This window comes from Dunckerocampus dactyliophorus, chromosome 11, assembly GCF_027744805.1.
Source record: "Dunckerocampus dactyliophorus isolate RoL2022-P2 chromosome 11, RoL_Ddac_1.1, whole genome shotgun sequence".
NCBI lineage: Eukaryota > Metazoa > Chordata > Actinopteri > Syngnathiformes > Syngnathidae > Dunckerocampus > Dunckerocampus dactyliophorus.
In genome coordinates, this window is record NC_072829.1 from 12031225 (window position 1) to 12058650 (window position 27426).

At 39.4% G+C, this 27426-nt stretch overlaps 1 protein-coding gene across 4 annotated transcripts in view; it reads right to left on the reverse strand.

Annotated features, from left to right (window-relative positions):
- fbxo38 (F-box protein 38) overlaps positions 1 to 6529 on the reverse strand; it is a 55920-nt gene extending 49391 nt beyond the window's left edge. For 2 of the 4 annotated variants that reach the window (XM_054791700.1, XM_054791699.1), the window contains exons 1-2: positions 6255 to 6526; positions 2441 to 2661 (exon numbers count right to left, since the gene is read on the reverse strand). In XM_054791700.1, coding sequence (XP_054647675.1) covers positions 2441 to 2574 — 134 coding nt within the window. In that variant the 5' untranslated portion in view covers positions 2575 to 2661; positions 6255 to 6526. Of the gene's footprint in view, positions 1 to 2440; positions 2662 to 6254 lie in introns of all 4 variants that reach the window. The other 2 variants (XR_008572848.1, XM_054791702.1) reach the window with 2 other exon arrangements.
- Between the last annotated feature and the right edge of the window lie 20897 nt (positions 6530 to 27426).

The window sequence follows — 27426 nt, forward strand, 5'->3', positions numbered from 1 at the left end:
TTATTTACTGTGGAAACATTTCATAGCTATTTATTCAAGGTTTTATTCAACTTCTAAGAGATGTTTCTGAGTCTAGGAACTCCATGCTCTTTTGGAGCTATTTTTCTATTTGTTTGGTTAAATAAACATGTTTTTAGGCAGTTAAACAAAGCTAAGTGTTTGTATTTTTCAACATTTCTACACCAATTTTTACTGCAAATGAATATCAGCTCCAAATATCGGCCTGCTTAACTACTAATAATTGGTGTCAGTCCTGTAAAACCCACATCGGTCAATCTCTACTTCATGTCAATATAAACTGGATTTGCGCTGTATCGCCCTCATCTCTCTGCACTGTGCGTGAGCACCTGGCACGGCCCCCTCCTTGCATGCAAGAGGAGTGAAGAGGGGTGGAGCAGAAGCCCGGCTCAGTCAAAGCGACAGCGTCTGCGGTGGAAGAATTAGTCAGCCCTAATACTCCGTCGTAGCTCAATAATTTGGTGGTACTTCGAATTCAGAACATAAAAAACATATTTTTCACCACGTTAAAACTTGCCACAAACTCCAATACGAGGAATGTGTGAAGCTGCGCGCTGGCTGCACAACTATCACATTGTCCTATCACATTGCTAAAGATATGGTCCCCTTTGCAACAGTGGAAAAAAGTATTTTAAAAACCTGCTGAAAACAATGGACTCCCCAAGTCCAGCGAGCTTCACAGTCACTTTTAATTTAGCACGAAAAGCTGTACCACAGATGTACAAGGAAGTCAGACAGTTGCTAAGCCTGATGCAGTTGACAAGTTGGTGTTCCTGGCACAAAACAGGGACATGTTTGTGCCTTCTAAAAATGTTTACTTAAAAAATACCACTGTTCAATTTAAAGTGTACGTTAGTTCCTGACATTTTAAAATTTCCTCTTAAACCGGGCAGTCCTTCATATTTTGTTCTTTTGTGCTTTGTTGTTAGCTGAGGATTTGAGTATAGCTACAGGTTTGTTATTAAAAAAATATATATTTGACTTATTCTGTGTTTATTTCAAAAAGAGAATGGCCCACATTATTTTAGTGGCTATTTTTTAAAGATTTTTTAAATGTGAATCTTGCATGAAGCTTTAAAACTTCAAAAAAAACATCCTCATGTTTATTTTAATAAAACAACTTGACACGCATATTTGGTTTTGATTTAGTCTGAACTCATTTCGCGGAAAAAATATTGGAATGTATATCGCATATTGATATTCTACCTAAATATAATTGGGATATGAATTTTGGTCCATATCGCCCAGCCCGAGAAACTAACATACTAAATACTAATGATTAGTATTTCACATTCACAGTTTCAAAGTTTATGGGGAAAGAGAGCTCTGATGCAATGTTTCATCAATGAAATCCAAAGAAAAACACAGAAAAAAATTACATTAATTTACAATTTGTTGGTGTATTGCATTGGTACAGCTTGAAATAACTATCACTTTTTATCTGAGCAAGTTCCATGCAAGTGTATTTTTAGTGTATTTTGATTGTTTGGTTTGTTTCTTACAAATGTTGAGTTTAAATCGGCATTAATTTAATTTTTGAAGTGTATGTAATGGAGCAACAAAAAAAGAAACATGACAAAAACAGAAGCATCTCAAAGCAAAAGTGCAAAATGATATGTGCATGGCTCAGATCAAGGGTACCCTTTGCTGTCTTCAACTTCACTTGAGTAGTATTTAAAATTGTTGTTCTAACAATGTGTACTATCCCTATCACTCTGACGTTTATAGAGTGAGGAAGCTTACCAAACCATAAATTAAGCCTGTTCATGTTTCGATTTTGCGCTAGCACGGCTATGTTGTAAAAAAGTGTCAATATTTGGACATTGGAATGTTACATGTAAAGCATTTCTACTTTTGTTGTGAAATAAACAATATTTTCTCTGATCATTTTGTCATGATTTCTACTTAGAATTAAAGAATGATGTCTGAAATTGGTTTCTAATGTGTTTTATTCAAATATTCTCAGTGTAAAAAAAAAAAAACTGTCGTGTAATCATTAGTGAAAAGTACATAACCTTCGTGTCCGCCTGCTGATGAAAATTTTGAAGAACATAATTCCATGGAAAAACAAACCCCATGATGATTACAATGGTATATATTCATGGATTAATTACTCAACTCTGCAACTAAAGTGATTTTTTTGTGTATGAAAGAGTAAAATAAGATTATTTGAACAAAAGTCTAACACTGAGTGGACACCGAGTTATGTACTTTACATTTAAGAAAGAGTGAACTTCGGAGGGTTGCTATGGGAAATGGAAGATGTCTCGAGCTCTGGTATGTTGGGTGTGTGAGTTTTGCAATGTTTGAAGTTTGTGTTGATAACATTACCAAGGTCTATCCACGAGTTTGAAATTTTAAATGTAACACTTTGGTACCCTTGATCTGAGCCATGCACCTATCACTGATATTGGATGCCTACCTGAATATATGACAGAGAACTTCATGGGACAGTTCGTTGATGCAGTCTTTTGGCTCATTCGGCCTCTGTCCAACTTCCCCTCCACCAGTACCCCCTGAAGGTTGGAGTTTAGAGGCCTTCCTCCTCGGACCCATTTCTTCCACGTTACTTGTAAGTCTCAGAGCATTTAATTTGATTCCTTCCTCATCCTGGAGATTATTTCTCAGGCATGACTCCAGGTTCTAAACACCAAATCACAGACAAACAAAAGTAAACGAGTAAAGATGACACAGATTGAACACTTCTTTTGCCCTATTAAATAATGAACATTTCAAAAGGCAACCCCCGCACATTCAACATTCAAGGTTTTAAAAACATACACACTGCATTGGAGGTGAGACCCTTTAATACAATGATTGGATTAGAGCTTGCAAAATACTCGCTTTGTCTCAATCCCTTACTGTAGTTCTAATATATCATTTATATGGGTGCAGGGCTCCAGACTGCGACAAAATGGTTGTATTTTGGGATTAAAATGAGAGATCAGATTTTTAATCTACTTGCACATGGGTGACCAGATCAAAGTACGCTCATTGACAAGGGAGGCACTTTGTCCCTTATTTCCATGAGAATGAAAGATAGTGAATTGGGGAGGAACTGATGACAGCTTGTCACAGTCTAAGCTTATCCATGCCAGCGTGTGTGATCATTCACATTCCATCAACTTTTCTACCATCTTCGTTTACACGTTTTGCCTAGCTCTCCTATTCTTCTCTCTCTCTCTGGCGGCAGCTAGCTAGCTAGAGTTATCTAACTAGCATTTGGTCCACAGACTCCAAATTTGACTTTTTTTTTTTTTTTTTTTTTTACCACGGTGACATATTGTCTTTAAAACAAAAAAGCAATGCGGTTCATTTGGTGCTTGTTTTTGTACCACAGGGAAGCTTGGATGGCTGTTAAATTCACGGGGTACATGCTAACTGTCACTTCACAACCATGCTCTCTGCTCTACGATGTTGAGTAGCTCACCAAAAATTATTTGCGTCAACTCTTGGTATTTATTACAACTTAAATTCAGACATGATGCCTGTATTTAATGACAAATGGGCACAAAATAGTATACAGACAATGAACACACTGGTTGAGTGGATTTGTGCTTTGTAAATAAAGTGCAATGAATCTAGAGAGAGAAAAAGACAACATCTAGATCAGGGGTCACCAACGTTTTTCCTTGTGAGAGCTACTTTTACAAAACGGAAATGGCCAAGAGCCACTCATTTTTGTAACATTTATTTTCAGAGCTTATCTTAAACCCAAACAAAGCGAATATGCTTGTTTTATCAGAACATTAACAAAATGCTGGTGTCCACAACTCACATTTTGTATTTCAGAATGCATTTCTTTCTACTGTTCTTTCATTATTAACAGAAAACCTGAATGAAAAACAGGCTTGCGGGCGCCTCATGTGGTCGTGGGGGGCTACCTGGCGCCCGCGGGCACCACGTTGGTGACCCTTGATCTACACAGACTAACGATACTGTCAAAGCACACGTCCAAAAAACGGAAATGACTCATAACTAGGAATGAGCTTGATATTTTACTTTTTTTTTTTGTTAAGAAGAGTATCCATTACGGATAATGCGTTTTTGCCGAGAACGAGCATCACACGAGTACAGCTCGTCCTTATCCGTAATCATGATGAAGGAAAATCTTCATTGGGTACCGTAAATCATGGTGTATAAACCGCACTTTTTTTCCCACCGGTAAGGACACGATCATATAGTTGACGTCTCAAAAGTATCACTATTCTGATTTCAGAATCAACTTTAGAACATGAAGGAGCTGGTATCGAAGTATCAATATTTCGGTATTGCTTGCGTGCTCTCCTTAACGTGTTTGTGGCAATTTCAAAAATTTTGTGCAACGAGAGTCAACATTTTCTCAACCAAATGATTCCGTTTAGGAGAGTAAGAAGAAAGTGGGCAAGAATTTTGGCTATGGCAGTTTGTAGACAACTTGCTGCCGCGTCTGTTCCAAAGTGCGTGTGGGGGGCAGGAGTGGTGAGACACTGACAAGAGCTGCTACGCTAACACCTTTTAAAATAATTTTCGGATGAGAAGAACTTTTGCCTCCATTGGTGAGTACCTTTATCCAAGTTTTGCACAATAAACCACACCTTTCGATGACTGCCTACATACATCCTTGAGTACCTTTAAAGTCGGCAATACGCGCCTTTCGATGACGTATACGGCGGATATATGCGACCTGACCGTCCAGACTGCAGTCGCATTGCATACATATCGTATTTATATCCACATACAAATGAGGCCAGAGCCACATTTGAAAAAAACCTTAATTGTGCTGTTCACACTGACATGTAAAAAATCAGATACAGATCACATATGAGCACAAAAAAAAAAAAAAAATCTGAATTGACCTGCACAATGTAACTGAGGGTCTTATAAAGAAATACACAACTGACTTTGTTAAAGATTCACATGAGGAAAGTACGACAGCCATGGCACCCGTCTTCCCGTCACACATTACAGCCGTCAAAAGCTCAAACATCAACATTACACTTCCGGCCTTTACAATAAAAGCACTGTTTCATCCTGTCTAAGTAAGTAACTAAGTAACGGTCTCAGAAAAGTAGCTTCCAACAACATGAAATAAAAGTACAAAACAAATACAGACTCACATTAGTACGAGCCTGGAGTTTGTCTTTCAAAGAGAAGATGATCACATGGTTGTTTGATGTGTAGGTGACATGCAGTGCACTATCATGACTTCACTTGAGGTCATGGACTAAACACACGCAAACTAGCACTTAACACACACATAACAACTTCATCAAAGCTCACCTTAATGCATTCACACACAGCACCAGCATTTAGGAACGATGAAAGGGAAAAATGTAAGTCTATTTGTGGCAGCATCAGAGAATCTTACACTTGCAGCACACACCTATGCTGCGTTCAAGGACCGCCAAAACAAAGTGGGAATAAATGCTCAGTAAAACATAATGAAATAAAACGACATTTAAACATGCAAAAACGATGAGCTTTCCAACAGTGTATTATTTTATTTATACAACAAAATGATAGCCCCTATTTCCAAAATTGATGTGTTTAGACCCGTACTGGGTCGGGGCCAAATGGTTGGGGACCTCTAGTGTAAACCACTGAGTGCCAAAACTGCATTGGGCGGCCATTTGCTACACAGAAAGACATTGCTAAGATTTCATTGATGAAAAAATACCGATTTTGAATTTCAAGGTCTAAGTATGTATCGTAAAGACACCAAAGTGAAATTTCTAATAAATCCCCGACTCCTAATTAAATAAGAGATCGGGAAATGTGGTGTGTTCTTTCTCAAACCAACATATTTGATAACATTGTCGCTGCTCCATTTGTCAGGATTCCAAAACTGTGCGTTTGGTGATTTGGAGTCCTCACAAAATCCTATTTCTGACACTTTTTACCAATGTTTAGTTGAAATGCTAACGTATAAGGATGAAGTCGATACGTTAACACACGTTCATGCATATCTAAGCTGTGCATTCCAAACATCAAAAGTCTTACCTGTAAACGTTAGCCAAAGCTACAACTTCTAGTGCAACATACACGCAGTAATCACCGTCGATACAATGCTGGGAACAACACTGCATGGAGAATGTTTGTAATTCAGGTAACTGTCAATGTAATTATTGTTATCTATCCAAAATCAGCCTCGGTCTTTGTCAAAGCTAGCTTACTAGTTAGCATACCCGCAGCTAAACATGCACACAGACAAAACAAAGTTGTCCTGTACCACGTTTACATTTTTGATGCCATACCTGTTTTGTTTGGATCCTTTCTGCGGCTATATTGCTCTTCAGTCATCACGTCATCATATCAAAGATACTTGACACATGAGACACACTGTTACCGCTGGCGAATTCATGCTCAACTTAACTTGCAATGCTACTTAGGGCAGGGCGGATCGCGGTTGTCATTTCCTGTATGTGTGTCACGTGGGAGTTATCGCGCCCCGCCTCTCCTCAGTCAATTCCACAGTACATGTACTGCTTAGTTTATCCTGTCCACATGGAAATGCTCTTCTTATTAGTATTATTTTGAAGATTTTTCGAAAAGTTATCCGTCCACATGGAAATACTCAAACGACTGAAAGGGGTGTAGTCACTGGTGCCAACACCTCAGTAAGAAAAGTAACTATTGGCTGTCCGAGAACTCGCAGGATGACGCAATCGGCTAATTTGCTTATTATTTGCATATGATGTTGTAACAGATACTGTAGGAAAAAAACAACCTTGTAGGAGAAACACAAAAGTGAGTGAAAACACTTTAATTGCGTTTACAAACAAAATAATTGTAATCTTTTATCTCAGCCAGCGCCCTCTCAAAGTCTAGACAATAATAGTATGTAATACTATTATCCTGCTTTAATTTAATATTTAAGGAGAGTGTGGGAGTAGACCAACAACTGACTGCATGGGTTATAGACTACCTCACCAACAGACCACAGTATGTGAGGCTCCATCACTGCGTGTCTGACATGGTACTCTGCAGCACAGGTGCCCCTCAGGGTACGGTGCTCTCCCCTTTCCTCTTCACCCTCTACACCTCGGACTTCATACACAACTCCACACAGTGTCACATCCAGAAGGTCTCCGACGACACAGCCATTGTGGGTTGTGTTTCAGAGGGGAATGATCTGGAATACAGGATGGTCATCAGGGATTTTGTCAGCTGGAGTGAGCTTAACCAGCTGCAACTCAACACCAGCAAGACAAAGGAGATGATCATTAACTTCCAGAGGAAAACATCTCACTTCACACCGGTGAACATCCAGAAAGCGGACATAGAGTTGGTAGACAGCTACAAATTCCTGGGTGTTCACCTTAACAACAAACTGGACTGGTCCGTCAACACTCACGCCCTCTACAAGAAGGGCCAGAGTTGCCTCCACCTGCTGAGGAGACTGAGGTCCTTTGGTGTGTGCAGGACTCTTTTACGGACCTTTTATGACTCTGTGGTGGCCTCAGCCATCTTCTATGCTGTGGGCTGCTGGAGAGGGGGCAGCATGGACAGGGACAGGAGCAGGATCAATAGGCTGATCAGGAGAGCGAGCTCTGTCCTGGACGGTCCTCTGGACTCCGTGGAGGAAGTGGGGGAGAGAAGGATGTTGGCTAAGCTGACATCCATCATGGACAACACCTCTCACCCGCTACATAACACTGTGGGTTCCCTTAGCAGCTCCTTCAGCAGCAGACTGTTACACCCACGGTGTAAGAAGGAGAGGTTCCGCAGGTCCTTCATACCGACCGCTGTCAGGCTCTACAACACCTGTACCACCTGAACCATGTTGTAGTCAATATGTATTCTTTACACTGTATTCTTTACTTGCATATCTTGCTTGCTGCTGTAACAAGTGAATTTCCCCGCTGTGGGATAAATAAAGTACAAATACAAATACAAATAATTACATATGTACTTGCCTCCAGCCTCCACCCTTTACCTTGAAGCAAGGAATACTTGTTTAACTTGTCACGCATCGTTCTCCCATCTCACGTTCTGACATACTGACAGGTAAGTGAGTGAGTCCGAATGAGGCCTGAGTATAATGAGTAGTAATTTAATGAAGATTAAGAAACATTTAGATCCCGCTCTGTAAAACAGGGATCGCGCATGTGTGATTCATGGATGCATGGAGATCCACTATGCTCTCAGTGTGCAGCGGGAGCTGACAGTCCACAGCTTGTGAGTGCTTTGGGGGTGGGGCGGACCTCTAAGGAGCACTTCTTGCTGCTCAGTGAGAACACAAACTGCAGATCAATACGTGCTTTCACTTTTAAGTCTCCAAATACAAGAAAACTCTCCAGCGAGGACATAAAAAGTAGCTAGATTTATCGCTGGTTGCTTTTGAGAAAATATGTCGCCAAGAGGGTTTGGAATGTCACCAGATTTAGCGGCCAAGTTGGCAACACTGGATGTAGTGCATGTCACTATGCGATCTGTACCGGAAATGCAATCGGTTCTACACATGCGCAAGACTACAGTACGTCTCTTCCTCCATTCGCAAACTTTTAGTACACCACTTCTGTGACGTCCCGTGTTGTGTTATGTATTACTGTATTATTTTTTTAAATTTCTGAACATCGTTGATCAATAACCATACTTCAAATATGTAATATACTGGGTTGTTATTTTCTTAGTGATTCTTATTAAAAGACTATCGTCTTTCTTCACCAAGCGTGACCCTACGTAAAAACTAACGCAATACACAATACGCATGCGCAGATATGCCACTGACGTAAACGTCATATCCGGTTACGTATAATATACTCAAATACAATACAACATAAAAGAACACATAAAATGCAGTGATATTTGAATGTAAACAAACATCAGCAGAATGCAATGATGGATTAATCTAGAGGATTCATCTACAGTTTTTTTCTAAACAGAGAAATACCATCTATCTAAACATATCTTGCAAGCAAATGCCTTTGTATTTTTCCAGTGGTGAAAAAAAATTATTAATTTGCTTATTAATTATTAATAATTAATCTATAATTTATGGAACTAAGAAAAGAGGGCTTATAATTTATCAATTTGCACCATGGATATGATATAAGAAGAAAAGAATGATTATGTTGCAATTTCTAAATCTTATGTTTTTGGGAGCGGGAGAAGGAGGGGGTGGCATCTTGCACATGCATGGTAGGAATGGTGTTGCCTGATGTTTACATCTGTAACTGCTGTAAAATAGATTGAGGGGTGACGTAGATTACTGTCATTATGCAATCCATACCGACAACGCAATTGCTTCTACGCATGTGCAGAACTCATCTACATCCAATAAACCTATTTTTCGGCTGTCACGTGTTAGGCATGTGTAATCCACGTCATACCTTGAGCTATTTTACTGCAGTTACAGAGCATAAATGTCTGGCAACAAGCTTTCTACTACGCATGTGCAATAGATTTTTCACCCCCCCAGAAAAATCTTTACTAAGATTTGAGAAATTACAACAGAGGCAATATTTTTTTTCTTTTATCATGTCCATAGTGCTAGTGGATAAATTATAATACCTCTTTTCTTGGTTCCATAAATTTAATTTTTTTTCTCCAATGAAAAAATACTGACAAAAGCATTTGCTAGTAAGATATGTTTGGATGGATGGTATTTCTCAGTTAAAAAAAAAAAAAAGTTGAATCCGCACTCTTTGTGGTTGTTTACATTCAAATATCACTGCATTTTATGTGTTCTCTTATGATACTGTATTTATTGATATTATACTTAACCAGATATGACCTTTACGTCTTAGAAACATCCGCATGCATGCTGCATGTCTTTTAATAAGAGCCACTAATAAAAGAATCCCCCCAATATATTACATGTATGAAGCACTGAAGCACATAGGTCTCGCGCATGCACAAAACCAATCACATTTCTGGCACGGATTTCACAGCGACAATTACACATGCCTAACATGTGACTGCTGAAAAATCGGCCGACCTGAGGTAGACGCGTTCTGCACATGCGTAGAACCGACTGCGTTTCCGGTACAGATTGCGTAGTGACAATGCATACGCCAGCCTGATGCATGCTACCACAGAAGACACGGAACGCGCGTGGTGTGCAAATTCTAACCAAACGAAGAAGACGACAGCCACAACAAGGGGTGGGCGATACTGATGATGTTATTACTGATCTCATACCAAGTAAATACAAGGACAGTGTTGCCGGTACAGACACCAATACTTTTTACTTGAAAATGTTCAAGATCATTGAATGAGAACCATATCAAATACTCAGACAATTATTTGTCCACCCAAAAGATAAAACAGAGCTGGAACAAAAACGGACCGTCATATACGAAATACCCTGCATGTCGTGCAATCAAACATACATTGGGGAAACAGTGAGGGAATTCAATAAAAGGAAAAAAGAACATAGGACAGAATGTGAGAAGCCAAACACATAAGAACAACTCAAATCTGCCATTCTTACTATTGCAAAAGAGAGAACCACATTATGGATTGGAATGGAGCATCTTTGGCTGGATTAAGGAGGTAATTCAAATACAGGCCCACAGGACCATAAACCAGGACAAGGGGGGCTGTTTACGCTCACACACCTGGGATGTGGTCCTAAAGAAGTCGGACAGCAGATGGCGCTGTCGCCCTGCCTTCACTGGCAGGAAGCAAGAGACAATATCTGTATAAATCAGCTGACAAGACAAATGGATGATCTATCGAAGCTGCTGAATGAATGTAGGACTGGCTGCCAGGTTGGTGATATTACCATAAACCAACTGATGTATGCTGACGATCTAGTGATTTTCTGTCCATACAGTGCTGGCCTACAGCAGTTGTTAAGGGTTTGTTCACAGTATGGCCTAGACTTTGATATTAAATATAATTCAGAAAAGAGCAACATCATGATTGTCAGGAGTAAAGAGGACATGAAACTAACTTTCTCTGACTTCTCACTGGCAGACAACATCCTCAAAGTCTATGATGAGATGAAATATTTGGGCCATTACATATCCGCTGACCTGACAAGAGGATAGAGACTTTTCTAGACAATGTTGTATGCAATATGCACAAGCTAACATGCTTGTTCGTAAGTTTTCTATGTGCTCAGTATCTGTTAAAACGGCACTTTTTAAAGCATATTGTACTCCTATGTATACTGCCCACTTGTGGCAGCATTATAAAAAAAAGCAGTATACATAAACTTCAGGTGGCATACAACGATGGCATGAGGATGCTGCTTAAGGTGCCCCGCTGGACCAGTGCCAGTCAAATGTTTGTTCAGGCTGCTGTACCAACTTGTGCTGCCGTGTTACGGAACCTCATGTACAGATGTGCACTGTATGTGTAGGCTAACATGCTCTGTAAAAACAGCATTATATGTGTGCTGACTAAGCTCAGTCAGGTTCTTTTCTAGTTTGTGGAAACACTGGCGCCTTAATCTATATAGCAAGAGATAGCCATCTTTTATTGTGTGTGTTTTTTATATATAATGTTCTATGGACCATGCATGTGTCTGAAATAAAGTTGATGATGATGATGGTGATGAAATCACAGGATCACCACGTGACCATCCTGGAGCAAACTGCAAGTGAGCAGTCGAAATTGTCTGTTATGAAAAAGTATCTAACTCTTGTCTGTACAAAAGAACTGTTAAGAATGTATTCATGAACAAATGAACCTCATTGGATTACAGGACAACTATTTTAGGCAAAACATACAAAATATTCTCAGCAAATTATGACAATTTAACAAAATATAGCATTCAGTATGAGACATGTAACAATCCCAACTAAATAAAATTATTCACTCATTCCCTTGTGTGACATACAATCGTTTTGAGCAAAATACAGTATAGTACAAAATAAGTCAACAAAAGCAAAATCTACAATCGCTCTCATTATTTTAGATGTTTGTCCTCGAAACCTTCCTCTGTCCAACTTTGTGTTTGTAATCAATATAGAAATATAACAATATCTATGTAATATATAACAATATAAACAACAAAACAAAAAGAAAGGCGTCCTTTCAGTCAGCTGATGCGGGTCAGGTGGGTCCTTATGGTCCATTTCGGATGTAAATAACAATAGTGGAAAGGTGGTTAGAATCATTAATTTGTTCCAGAAATTCCAACTCAAACCCAAATGAAGATTAACTGAATAAAATTTTCCCATGAAAAAATATGTAAATCCATACTTTCCAGAAAGCCAAAGATGTAAACACAAAACACATTTTTACAGTTTTACAATTATAGTTATACATGCATAGAACAATTCTAAATACATATAAATGACAAATGAAAGGGAAAAATGAACATTTAAGCTTACTTTTACCTTCATTGAAGACGTGGTTCTTGATGTGACTGAAAAGAAGAAGGTGGTGTTCATGTTAATCTCGCTGTCACACTGTGTCTTTGGGAATAGTCACGTTTTCAATGAAGGTACAAGTAAGTTTAAATGCTCATTTACCCCTAAAAAAAAGTGATTGCCCCCTCAACTTAATAACTGGTTGGGCCACCCTTAGCAGCAACAACTACAATCAAGTGTTTGCGATAACTTGCAATGAGTGTCTTACAGCGCTGTGGAGGAATTTGGGCCCACTCATCTTTGCAGAATTGTTGTAATTCAGCTACATTCGAGGGTTTTTTCGAGCATGAACCGCCTTTTAAGGTCATGCCACAGTATCTCAATAGGATTCGGGTCAGGACATTGATTAGGCCACTCCAAAGTCTTCATTTTCTTTGTATTCAGCCATTCAGAGGTGGACTTACTGGTGTGGATTTTGGATCATTGTTCTAAAGTTGGTTTCAGCTTAAGGTCACGAAAAGATGGCCGGACATTCTCCTTCAGGATTTTTTGGTAGACAGCAGAATTCATGGTTCCATTTATCACAGCAAGTCTTCCAGGTTGTAGTGTTCTGTGTGCTGCGTTGCTGCCCTCTGCTGTGCTCTCGTTGCAGTACACCATTCACACCACCCTGAGGAGCAGAGTGGCAACACCTGTGGATGATTGACAGCAGGACTATATCAGTCTCAAGCATTCTACACCTGCTGCCAGATCGTTGCCAGTCCTCCACGACTCAGGCTCTTGTGGTTTCATTAGCTGTTGCCTAATACTAGCTGTACTCGCTATTTTTGTTCCCTGCCCGGCTTACTCCGGCAGCGTAAGGACATTGCTAGTTTTCTCCTGCTTGATTTGTTCAGCAGTGTTTTGTGTTTCCTGGCTCTACCCTTTTGGTAGCTCTTTTATTTCTCGTTGTTTTCCCGTGTACCATCCGGGTCACCTTTTGTTGTACACCCCTTTGTTGTACCCTTTTTCTTGTGTTGTACTTTTTTCCCTTCATGGTTTGGAATTAAACTCTTCTCCAAACCCCAACGTTGACTCCCGCGTCTTGGGATCCAACCCGCGGCACGCACCGTTCCCTAACACAGGTCCTGACGCAGCAAAATAGCCCCAGACCATCACACTACAACCATCACATTTTTCTGTTGGTATGATGTTCTTTTTCTGAAATGCAGCGTTGCTTTTACGCCAGATGTAATGGGACACACACCTTCCAAAAAGTTAAACTTTTGTCTCGTCAGATCACAGAGTATTTTCCCAAAGGTCTTGGGGATCATCAAGATGTTTTCTGGCAAAATTGAGACGAGCCTTAATGTTCTTTTTGTTCAGCAGTGGATTTCATCTTGGAACTCTGCCATGCAGGCCGTTTTTGCCCAGTGACTTTCTTATGGGTGAGTCATGAACACTGACCTTAACTGAGGCAAGTGTGGCCAGCAGTTCTTTGGATGTTGTTGTGGGGGTCGTTTGTGACCTCTTGGCTGAGTCGTAGCTGCGCTCTTGGGGTCTTGGTTGGCCGGCCACTCCTGGGAAGGTTTACCACTGTTCCATGTTTTTCCATTTGTGGATAATGGCTCTCACTGTGGTTTGCTGGAATCCCAAAGCTTTAGAAATGGCTTTATAACCTTTTCCAGACTAATAGATCTCAATTAATCTCAGTTATGTTTTAACAGGGAGGGCAATTACTTTTTCACACAGGGCCATGTACTGTACATGTGGATTTTTTTCTCCCTTAATAATAAAAAGTTTCATTAAAAAAAAATGCATTTTGTGTTCAGTTGTGTTGTTCATTGTCAGTACTCACCTATTATTACAACTAAGTGCAGTTACTGTATGTCTTTAAACTGATTATTTATTTACTGTTATACTAATTATGTGATTATTATTTATTATAATTGAAGAAAGACCTTGACAATTATATTACAGTAGACGCCCCTACAACGTAAATAATCCGTTCTGAGAACCTTTATGTTATAGGGTTTTTATGTTATACGAAGTGTAAAATACATGTAAATAGTCTAATCCGTTCCAAGATCTTCCCAAACTCACCCCTTTGGCACTTCAAAATATTCAAAGTCCACCAAATATGGTGGGAAAATAAAAGAAAACGTTAATTTAAACATAATACAATAACATTCCAATATAAAATAAGGTAATAAATAAGATTACTGTAAATGAATAAAACCGAAAAACAAAAACAATCTTACCGTTCACGAGATGTCTTGATCAGGAGCACGCAAGTGGAGGCAGGAAGGAGGAGGAAGACTAGCCTGAGTCGAAACGCGACTCAAAGAGTCTAAGAGTCAGCTGGTCTCACAGACAAACGCACACGCACTACACGATAATGCTGTGTGCAAAATTTTAATTTGTAACTTAACTTAATTGTTTAAGTTAGTTTCAGGGCGACTACGATGAGGAAGGAGGTTGAAGGGACAAGCCTGTCTCTCACACAAACTCACGTACGTGCTGTATAAATCAGCCAATGAGATGAGAGCATAGGCGGTGCCCCGAAAATCAGCCAATGAGAGCGTGATGCGTCAGAAGGCGTGACCAAGTGTTAGTCTGAACGTGCACCGACTTGAGGCATTAATAAAGTTGATTGAAAAAAAAAAAAGACTTGCACTGACTAGACGCTTTGTTATATGGAATTTCTTCTGTAATACGAAGCAAAAACTTCACATAAATTCTTTATGTTCAGTGGAATTTATGTAAAAGGAGGTTTATGTTATGCGAGGTACTACTGTACTATATTGTTACATTACCTTATCATTTTCCATTGTATCATTTTCCCATGTATCAACTGGCAAAGACTACATCAGAATACAGGAAGTGAATAAATGTATTGCAATTGACGAGGTGTAGGACTTAATAAGCTTTGCTTCTTCCTACTCCTTTTGGACATGTGGATCTGCGAATTGAACTATGTAATGTATAACTTGTATGCATGTTCAAATAAAATTAAACCATTACCATGCCACAATTAGTGCATTGTTAGTCAAATTGACATACACCTGTCCAAGGAATGTATATAAGTACTGTTTGCAAGTCAGAATCTTCATTATGCATTGTGTGGCCAAACTGGAACAATTCTGCAATATGATGATCCAAAGTTGATACAAAGTCGTCTGGTACAGTTCTCCACCTACTAGTCTGTCCATTCTCGGTGTCCCATGTCTATAGCCATACTATCAGGCTATATTAAAATATGATATATTGTTTTTTTTTTATCACTTATTGGTTACAAATTTTTACTATAAATTTTATTTTGCATAAACAATCTTGTTATCTTGTATTAAATATTAATATATTTTTTTTGCCTAAAGTTTTTAACCATATTTTATTGTGATTCTAATCATCAACAACTATTTTGCAAAAATCATAAAACCATTCAATGATTGAAAAATGTCCAAATAAAATGTATGGTATCAGTATCAGTATCAGTATATGTGATACTGGCCCTTACTTCAAAATTTTTAAGTATTGCCCACCTCTACTTGTGAAGATTGCAATTCCTGTCTTTTGTAATAAAATATGTACATGGAATTGTTGGTACCAAGTGTGCTTGGATAATATCTTACCATCATCATTATCTTATTATCTTATCATTCTAGCGTTCAATCAAGAGCCTTATGGTGCAGCCAGTGTGTGCTTGTTTAAATCCATGTCTCCAAGTGTCCAGCAGAGGGAAACATTTGTCTGCATCTTCCATCCATCCATCCATCTTGTATGCTGCTTATCCTACTAGGGTCGCTGGGGTATGCTGCAGCTGAGTTCAGGCAGAGGTGGGGTACACCCTGGACTGATATCTGCATCTTCCAACTGCTAGTATAGTAACAACCTTCATGTTGTCTTGATTATTCATTGATGGGAGTTGGTGAATGAACGCCTACTCATCATTTCTACTGATAAAACTAACAATTCAACTTGGATGAATCAAAGTTGAGAGTGAGTAGAGAATACATTTTCAGTCTGTGTGCTGATTGATCACGTCTTGCTGTTCAGTCTCATTTGCTTTACTAGAGCTGTGTCATACGATGTGTTTGCAGCATTTCTTGTTAAAGAAAAGAACATTTAGAAGCAGTGAGGTATGAAATGAGATCAGCAAGCTGGTAGTGTGATGCATGCATCGCCTTTTGCTGCACACAGGAGGACAACACAAGAGTTCCTGAGGATTGACAGTTCCAACTTCTCCTCACGTCTGGTCCACATCCTGGTGAACAAGGGGTCCCAGGTGCACGAGTGCATATGAGTGACAAGTGATACGCTGCTTACTAAACAACCTGCCTCCTCAAGTCACAAACTATTTGTTCACACTGTTCAGACACCTGTTCTTTTCCAGCAATAGAGTTGCAGATGTCTGAAGGTCAGACAGAGGAGACGCCTCCTGGTAGACAAACTTGTTTTGTACATGCTTATAAACTCTTCACCCTCTTAATTTCCTGCAGAGGTAGATACTGCAGTAGAGGATGATGGGAAATGGAGTCACAACAGACAGTCTCAGCATCGGCATCTTTTGAAGCATGTTCCCATGTAGCTTTTTGATAAATGATGTGACGTTAACCAAGAAGTTAAGAGAGGAAGCTTTGGATGGTCTCAGTCTCAACACCAAACAGGGTCCAAGAGGGCTGCGTACAGAAAATAGGATGGGAGTCCAGGGTATTTGGAGCATTTTGATGTACTTTTGTGCTTACGTCTGTATCTCACCTTAAAAAGTCTTTATCCTTTCCTCAGTTGGTTTCTTTTTTCCTGTACAGCCTCGCGTGTGACTGTACAATTGTTTTACATTTTGGCATAGTGTATTAACACACTGCACCTCAAATCAGCCAAAAACCTGAAATCCAAGTCAGGAAAATGTAATTTTTTTACGTGTGTAAAAATGTAACCTTTCTTATAACTTAGAATGAAAATATAATTAACGGCTGGAATTGAAAAACTCTTGTACAAATTGAGCAAACAACCAGATAAATGTAGTCAAATAGTTATAAGCGAGGCAAACTCAGTGATGACGGTGATGATAGTTCACAAACAGGAGCAAAAAATATAGTCTTTTCAATAAGTCCACACAAAAGCAAAGTAGCAACTAGCACTGTCAGGAAAAATTGTTTGTTTTGTACTTATGTTTTGTTTCCATTATTTCATTTGATTTGACTAATATTAGTTATAATTCCACACTAACAAACATATTATGCACATTAATGACACACTGACTTGCTATGACTATTTGCTGGAGGTCAGAGGCCTGTTGTCTCCACGTGCTTATCACCTGACTCAAATAACCTTGGGTGACAAGGCATGTGAGTCTGCCCTTCATTGTCTCTGTCCTTCACAGGAGTAGATCACTGCTCCCCTCGCTTATATGGTTTCCTATATGATCTAATATTTTAGCATGAATAGTCAGACATTTTCTCTAGAAGCCGTCTCTTCAGGTTGGATTGATTTGTCTCCTGACATGCATATTATAAAATGTTACCAAAGAACTTGCGTCGTCTTTTGTCTATTCTATCTATACAAGCACATAAAACAAACCTAGAACAAGACAACAGGAGGCGAGAAGGACAGAAAGGACAAAAGCCAAAAAAATAACCATCAAAGGATACAAACTACGAAGTCCTGAGAAGGAAGCACAGAGTGTTTGACATCTTTGCCTTGTGTTGAAAAAGAAGCAGCTGGCTTAAGAAACCCTGACCTCAAATCCACGACAGGTGCGCCTCCTGGTTCCGCGCCTCGCCAGACATCAGGCATTTCAACGAAGCGGAAGAATTATTAACATTAAACCAAAACCTAGCAGACCAAATATCAAAATAAGCAACACAGGTGAATAAATAACCAGCAAAGAAGAGCGAGGCCTCTTAACGTGGGTAACCTTAATGTGGGTAAGAAAACAAAAATGCACGGTGAAAGGAATTAGCTGAATTAGCTCTCCTGGCTTTTTTTCAAAGTTGTAATAAGAGAAAACCCGCAAAACTAAATAAAGTTGTCATTTTCCGAAAATTAGTTTGGGAAGAATGTTATAATATGGGAATAACGTCAAAATGTTATGGGACAAAGTCACAATATTACAAAAAATAAATGTATGAAAATTATTTGAAAAGAAAGTTGAAAATTTGAAAATTAAAAAAAAAAACAGCAAAAATGGGGAAAAAAGAGCAAAGTCGATACTAATAATAGGCTTTTTCACCAGTATGACAAAGCTGAGATGCATTTTTTTCTTGAAATATACAGTATATAACTTCTTAGCATATCTACATGTGTTGCTTTCGAGCTGTGTGTCATGTTGAAGCATAATACACGTTCCTGGCCCAGCACGGTTGGAAGAGGTGGGCTTGGATCCAGTAAACTCCGTGCATGTGCCCAACCTAAATGTGACGTTTAATCCTTACACTCGTTCATCTCCCCAGTGTCAAGATAACTACCACCTTGCATAATAGAAATAAACAGAGAGAAATTCCTGTAGTGCAAATTTGCACACAAATTTACACTGCAATCTGTTAATGTAGTTTTTGTATTCTTCTTGCAATAAACAATATGCTTTCCTTCTTGCTGGGGATAATAAAAGTCCCATGCGGGTGATAAGAATAACAAAACATGGCAGTATACTCAGCCATTAGATTAGATTTATTCAGAATATGGTAGGTATGTGCTGCTTAAACGAGCGACTCCTCCCAACACCTGCTGGGTGATCCTGCCACTCACATTGGCACCGTCATTATAACATGTCCCAGGGATAATTGTGTGCTGGCTGGATAGATGAGTTTGTGGTGATTGACAGCTCCACTCTGCTGCTCGGCTCACCTCTTCTGTGACTTCTTGTATAAAGGAAGTGTCGGAGAGTTAAATGGCAGATACGGTGCCAAGGCCCTCACAGACCAGAGGGATTTCTGCATGAAAGAAATTTGGCTATAAAGACAATTAAGACTTCAACACTACCTTGTTCACCAGAATTATATTCAACCCCAAAAGTATTTAACTTCTTTTGTTATGCCCTGCCATCATGTTTTGCCACTCACAGCATGTTTGTTTTAAAGTTGAAGTGTATTTAAGGAATGTTTTAAAAAAATGTCTAAAACAGATCCACAGACTATTTTTAAATCTCTGTATAAATTCCGCCATGTATTGTACTCCATAGTAACACCAGAGATTAGATGTACAGCGGAACCTTGGTTAGCGTCATTAATTTGTTCCAGAAGGTTTGACTCTAACCGAAACGGACGCTAACCGAATACATTTTTCCCACAAGAAATCATGTAAATCCAACGAATGCATTCCAGAAAAATGTTAACACAAAACACATTGTAATTTTACAATTTTAGTTTTACATGCATAAAACAATTCAAATTGCATATAAATGATGAATGAAAGGGATAAATGAACATTTAAGGTGACTTTTACTTTTGGTTTGGTTTGGTTTAATTTGATTTGAACATGCATGCAAGTTACAACTGAATACATCACATGATTCATTTCACAATTCCAAAAGGAGCAGGAAGAAGCAAAGCTTATTTAATCCTACCCCCCATCGTTCCACATCTTGTTCAGTACATATTATTCACTTCCTGTATTCCATATGTGATTTTTAATACATAGAATAATAATAAGGTAATGTAACAATATGTTGATGGAATTATTACGATTTTTCAGGATTAATATAATCATCAGTTGTCATGAGTGAGTGTGCTGCTCTGCCGCCACCTAATGGGTATTTCTGTTACAGCGCACTCAGCTATCAGAGGTGGAGCACGCACACCTGTGTCCAATTAGGCTGGACTATTTCCACCGTGCATCTCCGTTTGATGATAGTGATTTTTTGTTCCCCCCTTTTTTCCCTGCTATTTGTGTTTGCAGTGTTTTTTGTTAGTACTGAGTTTTTCCTTTTTCCTGTGACTTGAGCCGGTGATTTTGTGTTGTGTACCTTTTTTCATGGACATTGATATCTTGTTTATTTATACTTTAATAAATCCTTTTTTGTTACACGGAACTCTTGTGTTGTGCTGTCTGCCTTGGAATCCATTACAAACACTCGCCACCTCGTGACACAGTATAATGATAAATAAATAATAGAAACAAGCATAACAGAACAATAAATATCAGTATATTAATAGTATAATCAGTATAAGAAATAAAATAAAGACAAGCATAATAAAGCAAGTTCAAGACTCTTCTGCTTTGTATTTAGCAAACATCAACTGCTTGTATTGTTTTTTTGAATTCACTCATCTTGGTGCATGGTTTGAGTTCCTTGCTCAATCCATTCCATAATTTAATTCGGCATACTGAGATGGTGTGGGTTTTTAGCGTTGTTCTCGCATATAAGTGTTTTAAGTTTAGTTTTTCCCTAAGATCATATTTCTCCTCTCTAATAGAGAAGTATTGTATGACATTTTTGGGTAGCAAGTTGTTAACTTTATGCATTATTTTAGCGGTTTGAAAATTTACTAAATCAACAAATTTTAATATTTGTGATTTTAAAAATAAAGGCTGTGTATGTTCTCTATATTATTATTTTATATTATGGATTATCCTCACTGATCTTTTTTGCAGTACACTAAGTCCCCAACTAACGAACACAATTGGTTCCAGACGACTGTTCTTAAGTCGAATTGTTCTTAAGTCGTGTAAAAGGTAATATTACCAATGATATAGGTACTACATGTACGTGTATACATATACAGTATATGCATATATATGTAAATATGAGTTTGGATGTAGTAGTAATATTAAACGAGGATAATTAATGAAAAAAACAATAATAAAAATGATATAATACGTAATGACAAATGTTATTTACCTTTGAAGAGGAGTGGTCAGCATACGCCGTTGTGGTGGAGGAAGAGGAGGAGATATTGAAAAAAAGGACAAATGGTTGTCGTCATTAGACTCTTCTAAAAGAGGTAGTGTTCTGTGGGTGGTGTAGAATTAAGCAGGCCTATTAACTCTTCATAAACTTTAATCACACGCTCTGTCCGGGTTGTATCATAAAACTCTTCCTCTCTCCTCTTCCTGTTGGTCCCATTAGCAGTGTCACAGTGCCCTCTGCTGGTCAAGCATGTACCAGTATAAATATTGACTTATAAGGCAAAACACATGAAAAAATACACCAGTCGGCTTGTGTTCGTATCTCCGAATGTTCGCACGTCGGATGTTCGGTAGTAGGGGACTTAGTGTACATTTATTGAGTGAAGGTTGCTTTCATAATTATTAACCCATATCTCCACACAATAAGTTAGATAAGGTAATACCAAAGTACATTAAAGAGTGGGGAATGATTTTTGATCAAGAACAAATTTTGCTTTATTCAATATTGAAGTATTTCTCGCCACCTTTTGTTGTATATTTTTGATGTGAGATTTCCAGCTAATTTTTTCTTCTATTATGATAAATTAGTTTTCATTCACCCTTTCAATGTCCACTCCGTCTATTTGTATTTGGTCGTACGTGTCCTTTCTGCTATTGCCAAATAGCGTTATTTTAGTTTTACTTGAGTTCAAGGATAATCTGTTTTTATCAAACCATGTCTTTAATATGGCCATTTTGTCATCATGTGTATTCTTCTAACTTTACAAATTGCTTCCTGTTTGCTAGGTAGCTTTTAACCCAATTCAAAACTAATCCTCTGATTCTGTACCTTTCTAATTTTGTTGTTAAAATGTTGTGATTAGTTGTATCGAAGGCTTTTGTAAGATCAATGAATACTGCGGCTGCACACTTTCTGTGGTCTATAGTGTTAGTAATTTCCTCCGTGATTTCAATCAGTGCCATGGAGGTTGAAATATTAGCTCTGTACAGTATCTGTATTGACTATCTGCTAGTAATTAATTCTTATTAATACATTTGTCTAACCTGTTATTAAATAACGTCTCGATAATTTTAGAAAATTGTGGTAATAAGGAAACTGGTCGGTAATTTGTAAATTGATTTTTGTCTGAATCTTATTTTTTAACGGTTCTACAATCTCATTGATAACCCTTTTTATTGTTTCCATTTGATCCAGTTGATGTTTTGTTTTAAAATTAATACTGAAGATGTAATCCTTGATGTGAGTGTCCCCAAGACACGGTGTGGCAGCGAGATCAAACACCACCACCTTCCTGTTGTGACATGAGTTGTTTCTTGAATTCAATAGTGTTGCTCACCTTGGTATGCAGCCCAAAATTGAGCCAAAAAGTCCCAGCATTTTGATAAAGACGGTGAGAAACACTATTGAATTCAAGAAATAATTGTAAAACAATAAAAACCACCATCTAGACATGAAATAACACCTTTACATTTGTACTGTATGACCCAATATAGTAGATAAACTCAAAGAAAATAGGCGATTTAAGACAGTTTACCTTGTAGGGGAGCAGAATCGATGGACGGACAGGAAGTGATGTCAGGGGTTCAGAGTTGAGCTTTAGCTTGTTGTGGGCTATGGCCACAACAGTAAACAGTTTTATTATGATTATTATCATTATGATATTATTGTTGTGCCTGTTGTAAGATAATTTAAACTTGCAATAAAAGGTGTTGTACAAGGACTGAATGGCACGTAGTAGGGTGCCACCAATCCCGTAAATGCGGCGCACCCCCCACAGCACACCGCGAGCGACACTGTCGAATGCCTTTTATAAGTCCACAAAGCACATGTAGATCGGTTATGCAAACACCCTTTTACCCTTCAGCACCATTGCTAGGATGTAGAGCTGGTCCAGTGTTCCGCCACCAGGACGGAAATCACATTGCACCTCCTGTAGCTGAGGTTCAACTAACGGTCGTACCCTTCTTCTGGAATCGACTTTCCCAGGGAAGCTGAGGAGTGTGATCCCCCTTAGTTGGAACACACCCTTTACCCTTCTTGAAAAGGGGGACCACCACCCCAGTCTGCCAATACAGAGGTACTGTTACCGACTTCCATGCAATGTTGGAGACACATGTCAGCCAAGACAGTCCCTCAACATCCAGAGTCTTGTACAACCGGAGAAGGAGCCTGCTTCGAACAGCCAGTGCTAAGTCAAGCCGGTGAACTTTGGCCTCCACCAAGGCTGCCCTTTGTCACCGATTCTGCTCATAATTTTCATGGACAGAATTTCTACGCGCTGCTAAGGTGTCTAGGGAGTTCTGATGTGACCTTCAGCGTTGACTGGGGAGGTTTTCAGCTGATTGTGAAGCTTCTGGGATGAGACTCCAAATTCGAAGCCATGGTTCTCAGTCGGAAACGGGTGGATGCACCCTCCGGGTTGGGAATGAGGTCCTTTCCCAGGTGGAGGAGTTCAAGTATCTCGGGGTCTTCTTCACGAGTGAGGGAAGGTTGGGGTGTGAGGTTGACAGGCGGATCGGTGTAGCGGACGCAGTACCAGACCGTCGTGGTAAAGAGAGAGCTGCGCCAGCAGGCAAAGCTCTCAATTCATCGGTCGATCTATGTTCCCACCCTCCCCTATGGTCATGAGCTTTTGGTCATGACCGAAAAAACGAGATCCGCATACTCTAGGGTGGCTGGACTTAGGGTGAGGAGCTTGGTCATCCGGGAGGGGCTAGGAGTAGAGCTGCTGCTCCTTCACATCGAGAGGAGCCAGTTGAGGTGGCTCGGGCATCTAGTCCGGATGCCTCCCAGATGCCTCCCTGATGAGGTTTTCCAGGGCTGCTCAGCCGGGAGATGGACCGGGGGCAGACCGAGGACACGCTAGAGGGATTATGTTTCACAGCTGGCCTGGGTACGCCTTGGTGTTCTCCCGGTGGAACTGGAAGAGGTGGCCGGGGACCGGGAAGTCTGGACTTCCCTACTGTGACTGCTGCCCCAGCGACTCGGAGGTGGCTAAGCGGAAGAAAATGGCTGGATGGATGGGTGGCTGGACTCACTCTAAGAGATAGGGTGAGGAGCTCGGTCATATCAAGATAGAGCCGCTGCTCCTTCACATCGAGAGGAGCCAGTTGAGGTGGTCATCAAGTCCGGATGCCTCCCGGACGCCTCCCTGGTGAGGTATTCTGGACATGCCCATTGGGCACACATAAAATACGCTTTGGCCAAGGCTTGGAACAGTGGTGAACTTTCCCAGGAATGGTCAGCCAACCAAAATTACCCCAAGAGCGCAGCAACGACTAATCCAAGAGACCAAGAGACTAATCCAAAAGACCCCACAACAACAGCCAAAGAACTGCAGGCCTTACTTGCTTCAGTTAAAGTCAGTATTCATGACTCCACCACAAGAAAGACACTGGGCAAAAATGGCCTGCATGGCAGAGTTCCAAATCGAAAACTACTGCTGAACAAAAAGAACATTAAGGCTCATCTCAATTTTGCCAGAAAACATCTGGACCTTTGTCAAAATACTCTGTGGTCTGAAGAGACAAAAGTTGAACTTTTTTTTTACATCTAGCGTAAAAGTAATGCCGCATTTCAGAATAAGAACGTCACACCAGTAGTAAAACATTGTGGTGGCAGTGTGATGGTGTGGGGTTGTTTTGTTGCTTCAGGATCTGGAAGACTTGCTGTGATAAATGGAACCATGAATTCTGCTGTCTACCAAAAAATCCTGAAGGAGAATGTCCGGCCATCTGCTTGTGACCTCAAGCTGAAACCAACATGGGTTCTGCAGCAAGACAATCCAGATCCAGAACACACCAGCAAGTCCACCTCTGAATGGCTGAAGAAAAACAAAATAAAGACGTTGGAGTGGACTAGTAAAAGTGGTATGTTTTTGCCTGCTTATTTTGTCCTTCTAAATCACTCAGTTTCAAACCCATTCTTACATTTAGTAAATTTTATAAATTGGAGGCTAACTAGTTAGCTCGGTATGCAGTATTGCCATGTTTATAGTGGTGTCTGTCTCACAAGCGGTGCGCAATATGATGTAAACAAAGTTAGTAGTGTTGGAGTGTCTGTCTATGTATGGCAGATGCATGTCAGACTGGCATGAATATATCAATCAAATTACAAATGTCATAGTGAGATTGGGTCATAGTGAGAATGGATAATAGGCTGATGGCGATCTTGTTTTTTCATGACATGTGATCGACCCACATTACATTTGAGATACAGTACTACAACAACAAGGACCTCTACTATGTTGGGTAAAACAAGTATAAAGATGACTATAGGGGTGTTATTTCATGTTTACAGGGCTCTAATAATGTTAAAAAGGTCATATTTAGAATGTCATAAACAGGTTCTCTATGCTATAACTACAATAATATTTGACTTATTAATATTGAATCCTACCTCACTTTTTGCAGTCAGGTCTGGAACCAATTGACCATGATAAATGAGGGATGACTGCATCTTTTTTCCTTGTCCCTCAGTGACTTTATGTAGATTTGACAGCGATACAGCAACAAATGAATTAAGTCAAGTCCGCCGCGTTTTTTTTTTTTTTTTTTTTTACGGCCTCCAGTGTCTCCCGTGTTTGCAAGATGTTGCATCAATCTCCTTTCATGCCATCCAAGCACATTCGTCCGCTGGAAATGGGAAGAGGAGGAGTGATCTATTTATGTTGCTGATTTGCATCTTTGATCCTCCATGTTGGAAACTTTTCATCTGTCATTTAGTTATGTCGACCAGAAACTTGTATTTTGAGCACAGTCGTTCTCTTTTGTCCTGAACTTGTCTTGAAAGCCTGGAGGCAAACTTCAGTCTGCTTTTGGGTCAGGTCTCTGATTGTCTTGATGAAAGAAAATGTATTTAATTAATACTTTCTTGTCATCAAAGGCAACTTCCTTAAGGTAGGTGGATATTTTCAGTTTTTAAATATATTTTCTTGTATTTCTGTCAGTCAACCATTGGTAACACTTTTTTAGGGATGCTCTAATGAGGGTTTTATGCTGCTGATTCCGATCATCCATGACATGAAATTTTTCAAGTGTCTGAGCTATGCGCACCTTCAGCACACTTTTAGTATGACACCTTTCCAAAACGTGAGAACTTGAGGTCGTCCAACTTTCATTCTGTGGTATTTTGTATATGAGTGGGTTCAAAAATATACTTGAAAGTTCTGCCACATTTGCTGTATGTGTTTACTTTTGTCTAAATAAAAAATGAAAATAAAAAATAAAAACTTCCTTCTGGTCCCTTCGGCATCACTTGCGCAAACTCTGCGTAACATCAAAATAAAAGCATACTCCAGTACCACATGCACAGTTAAGCCAATCATTTAGTCCACACTTTTCACTTAGTCAGCCAGTTTCAGAGCAACCTTTTCTCAATCGAAAAACAAAAAAATCTCACCCATATTCTACTCTTGTTTCTTTTTGTCATCATTGGCTGGACAGTGTTCGTCACTGTGTTGTTTCCGCTCGTTGTCCCGTCACTCACAGAGTTGCACTGCAAAATGGTACAGAATATTGCTATGTGTTTGATTTACAGTTCAGTTCAGTGCTGTGCACTGAAAAAACAAGATCAGTGCACGATTAAGCAGCTTAGAGGGAACGTTGTCCATGAGTGAGATCGATCGATACCGATCACATGGATTAATTGTACTTTTTTTTATGATGAGTGCTATTGGTCAGGGGCACCGTGAGACAATTCCAAGGGCCCCTGACTAATAAATAAATATTTAAAAACTCTTGGTCGGATTGTCTTTTTGCCTTTATTTGTGTAAAACAAATTTGATAGAAACCTGAATTTAATTTGATGCATGTTATGGAATAATGCGAATATATGGGAAATAAACTGTTAAATACTTATTTTTTAGCTAAGTGTGTAAACAAAGATGCAAGAATAATCGAATAGAGATAGTTTTGGTAAGGGAGGGATCAAACACGCTGGCTTTGATTGGCGGAGCCTGTGACAAGCTCAATAGGAGACATATCATTTTGCTGACAACCCTACGTGACACAGCAGACATGTTTGTGATCGGTTTTGAAAGGCGTGGGCTCATCAAAAAGGGCCCAAAAAGGGTCCTTCACTGAGCCGCGTAGCATGCATTTAATTTTTTCCAGTTTCAGGTCATTAGCACATCCTTTATCCAGTGAGAAATTGTGGGTGGGGCAGCCCCCTGTCTGCCAAGTTCTTTTAGACTTTACACCAGCCTGAACTCGAAAGGGCCGAGAATATTGTATAGGACGCTTTATCAAATCAACTCCAGTAGATTTTCTTGAGTTTTATTCCACACTTCAACTATTTACAGGAGTACAGGTTAGGTTGATAACCTTTGAATCA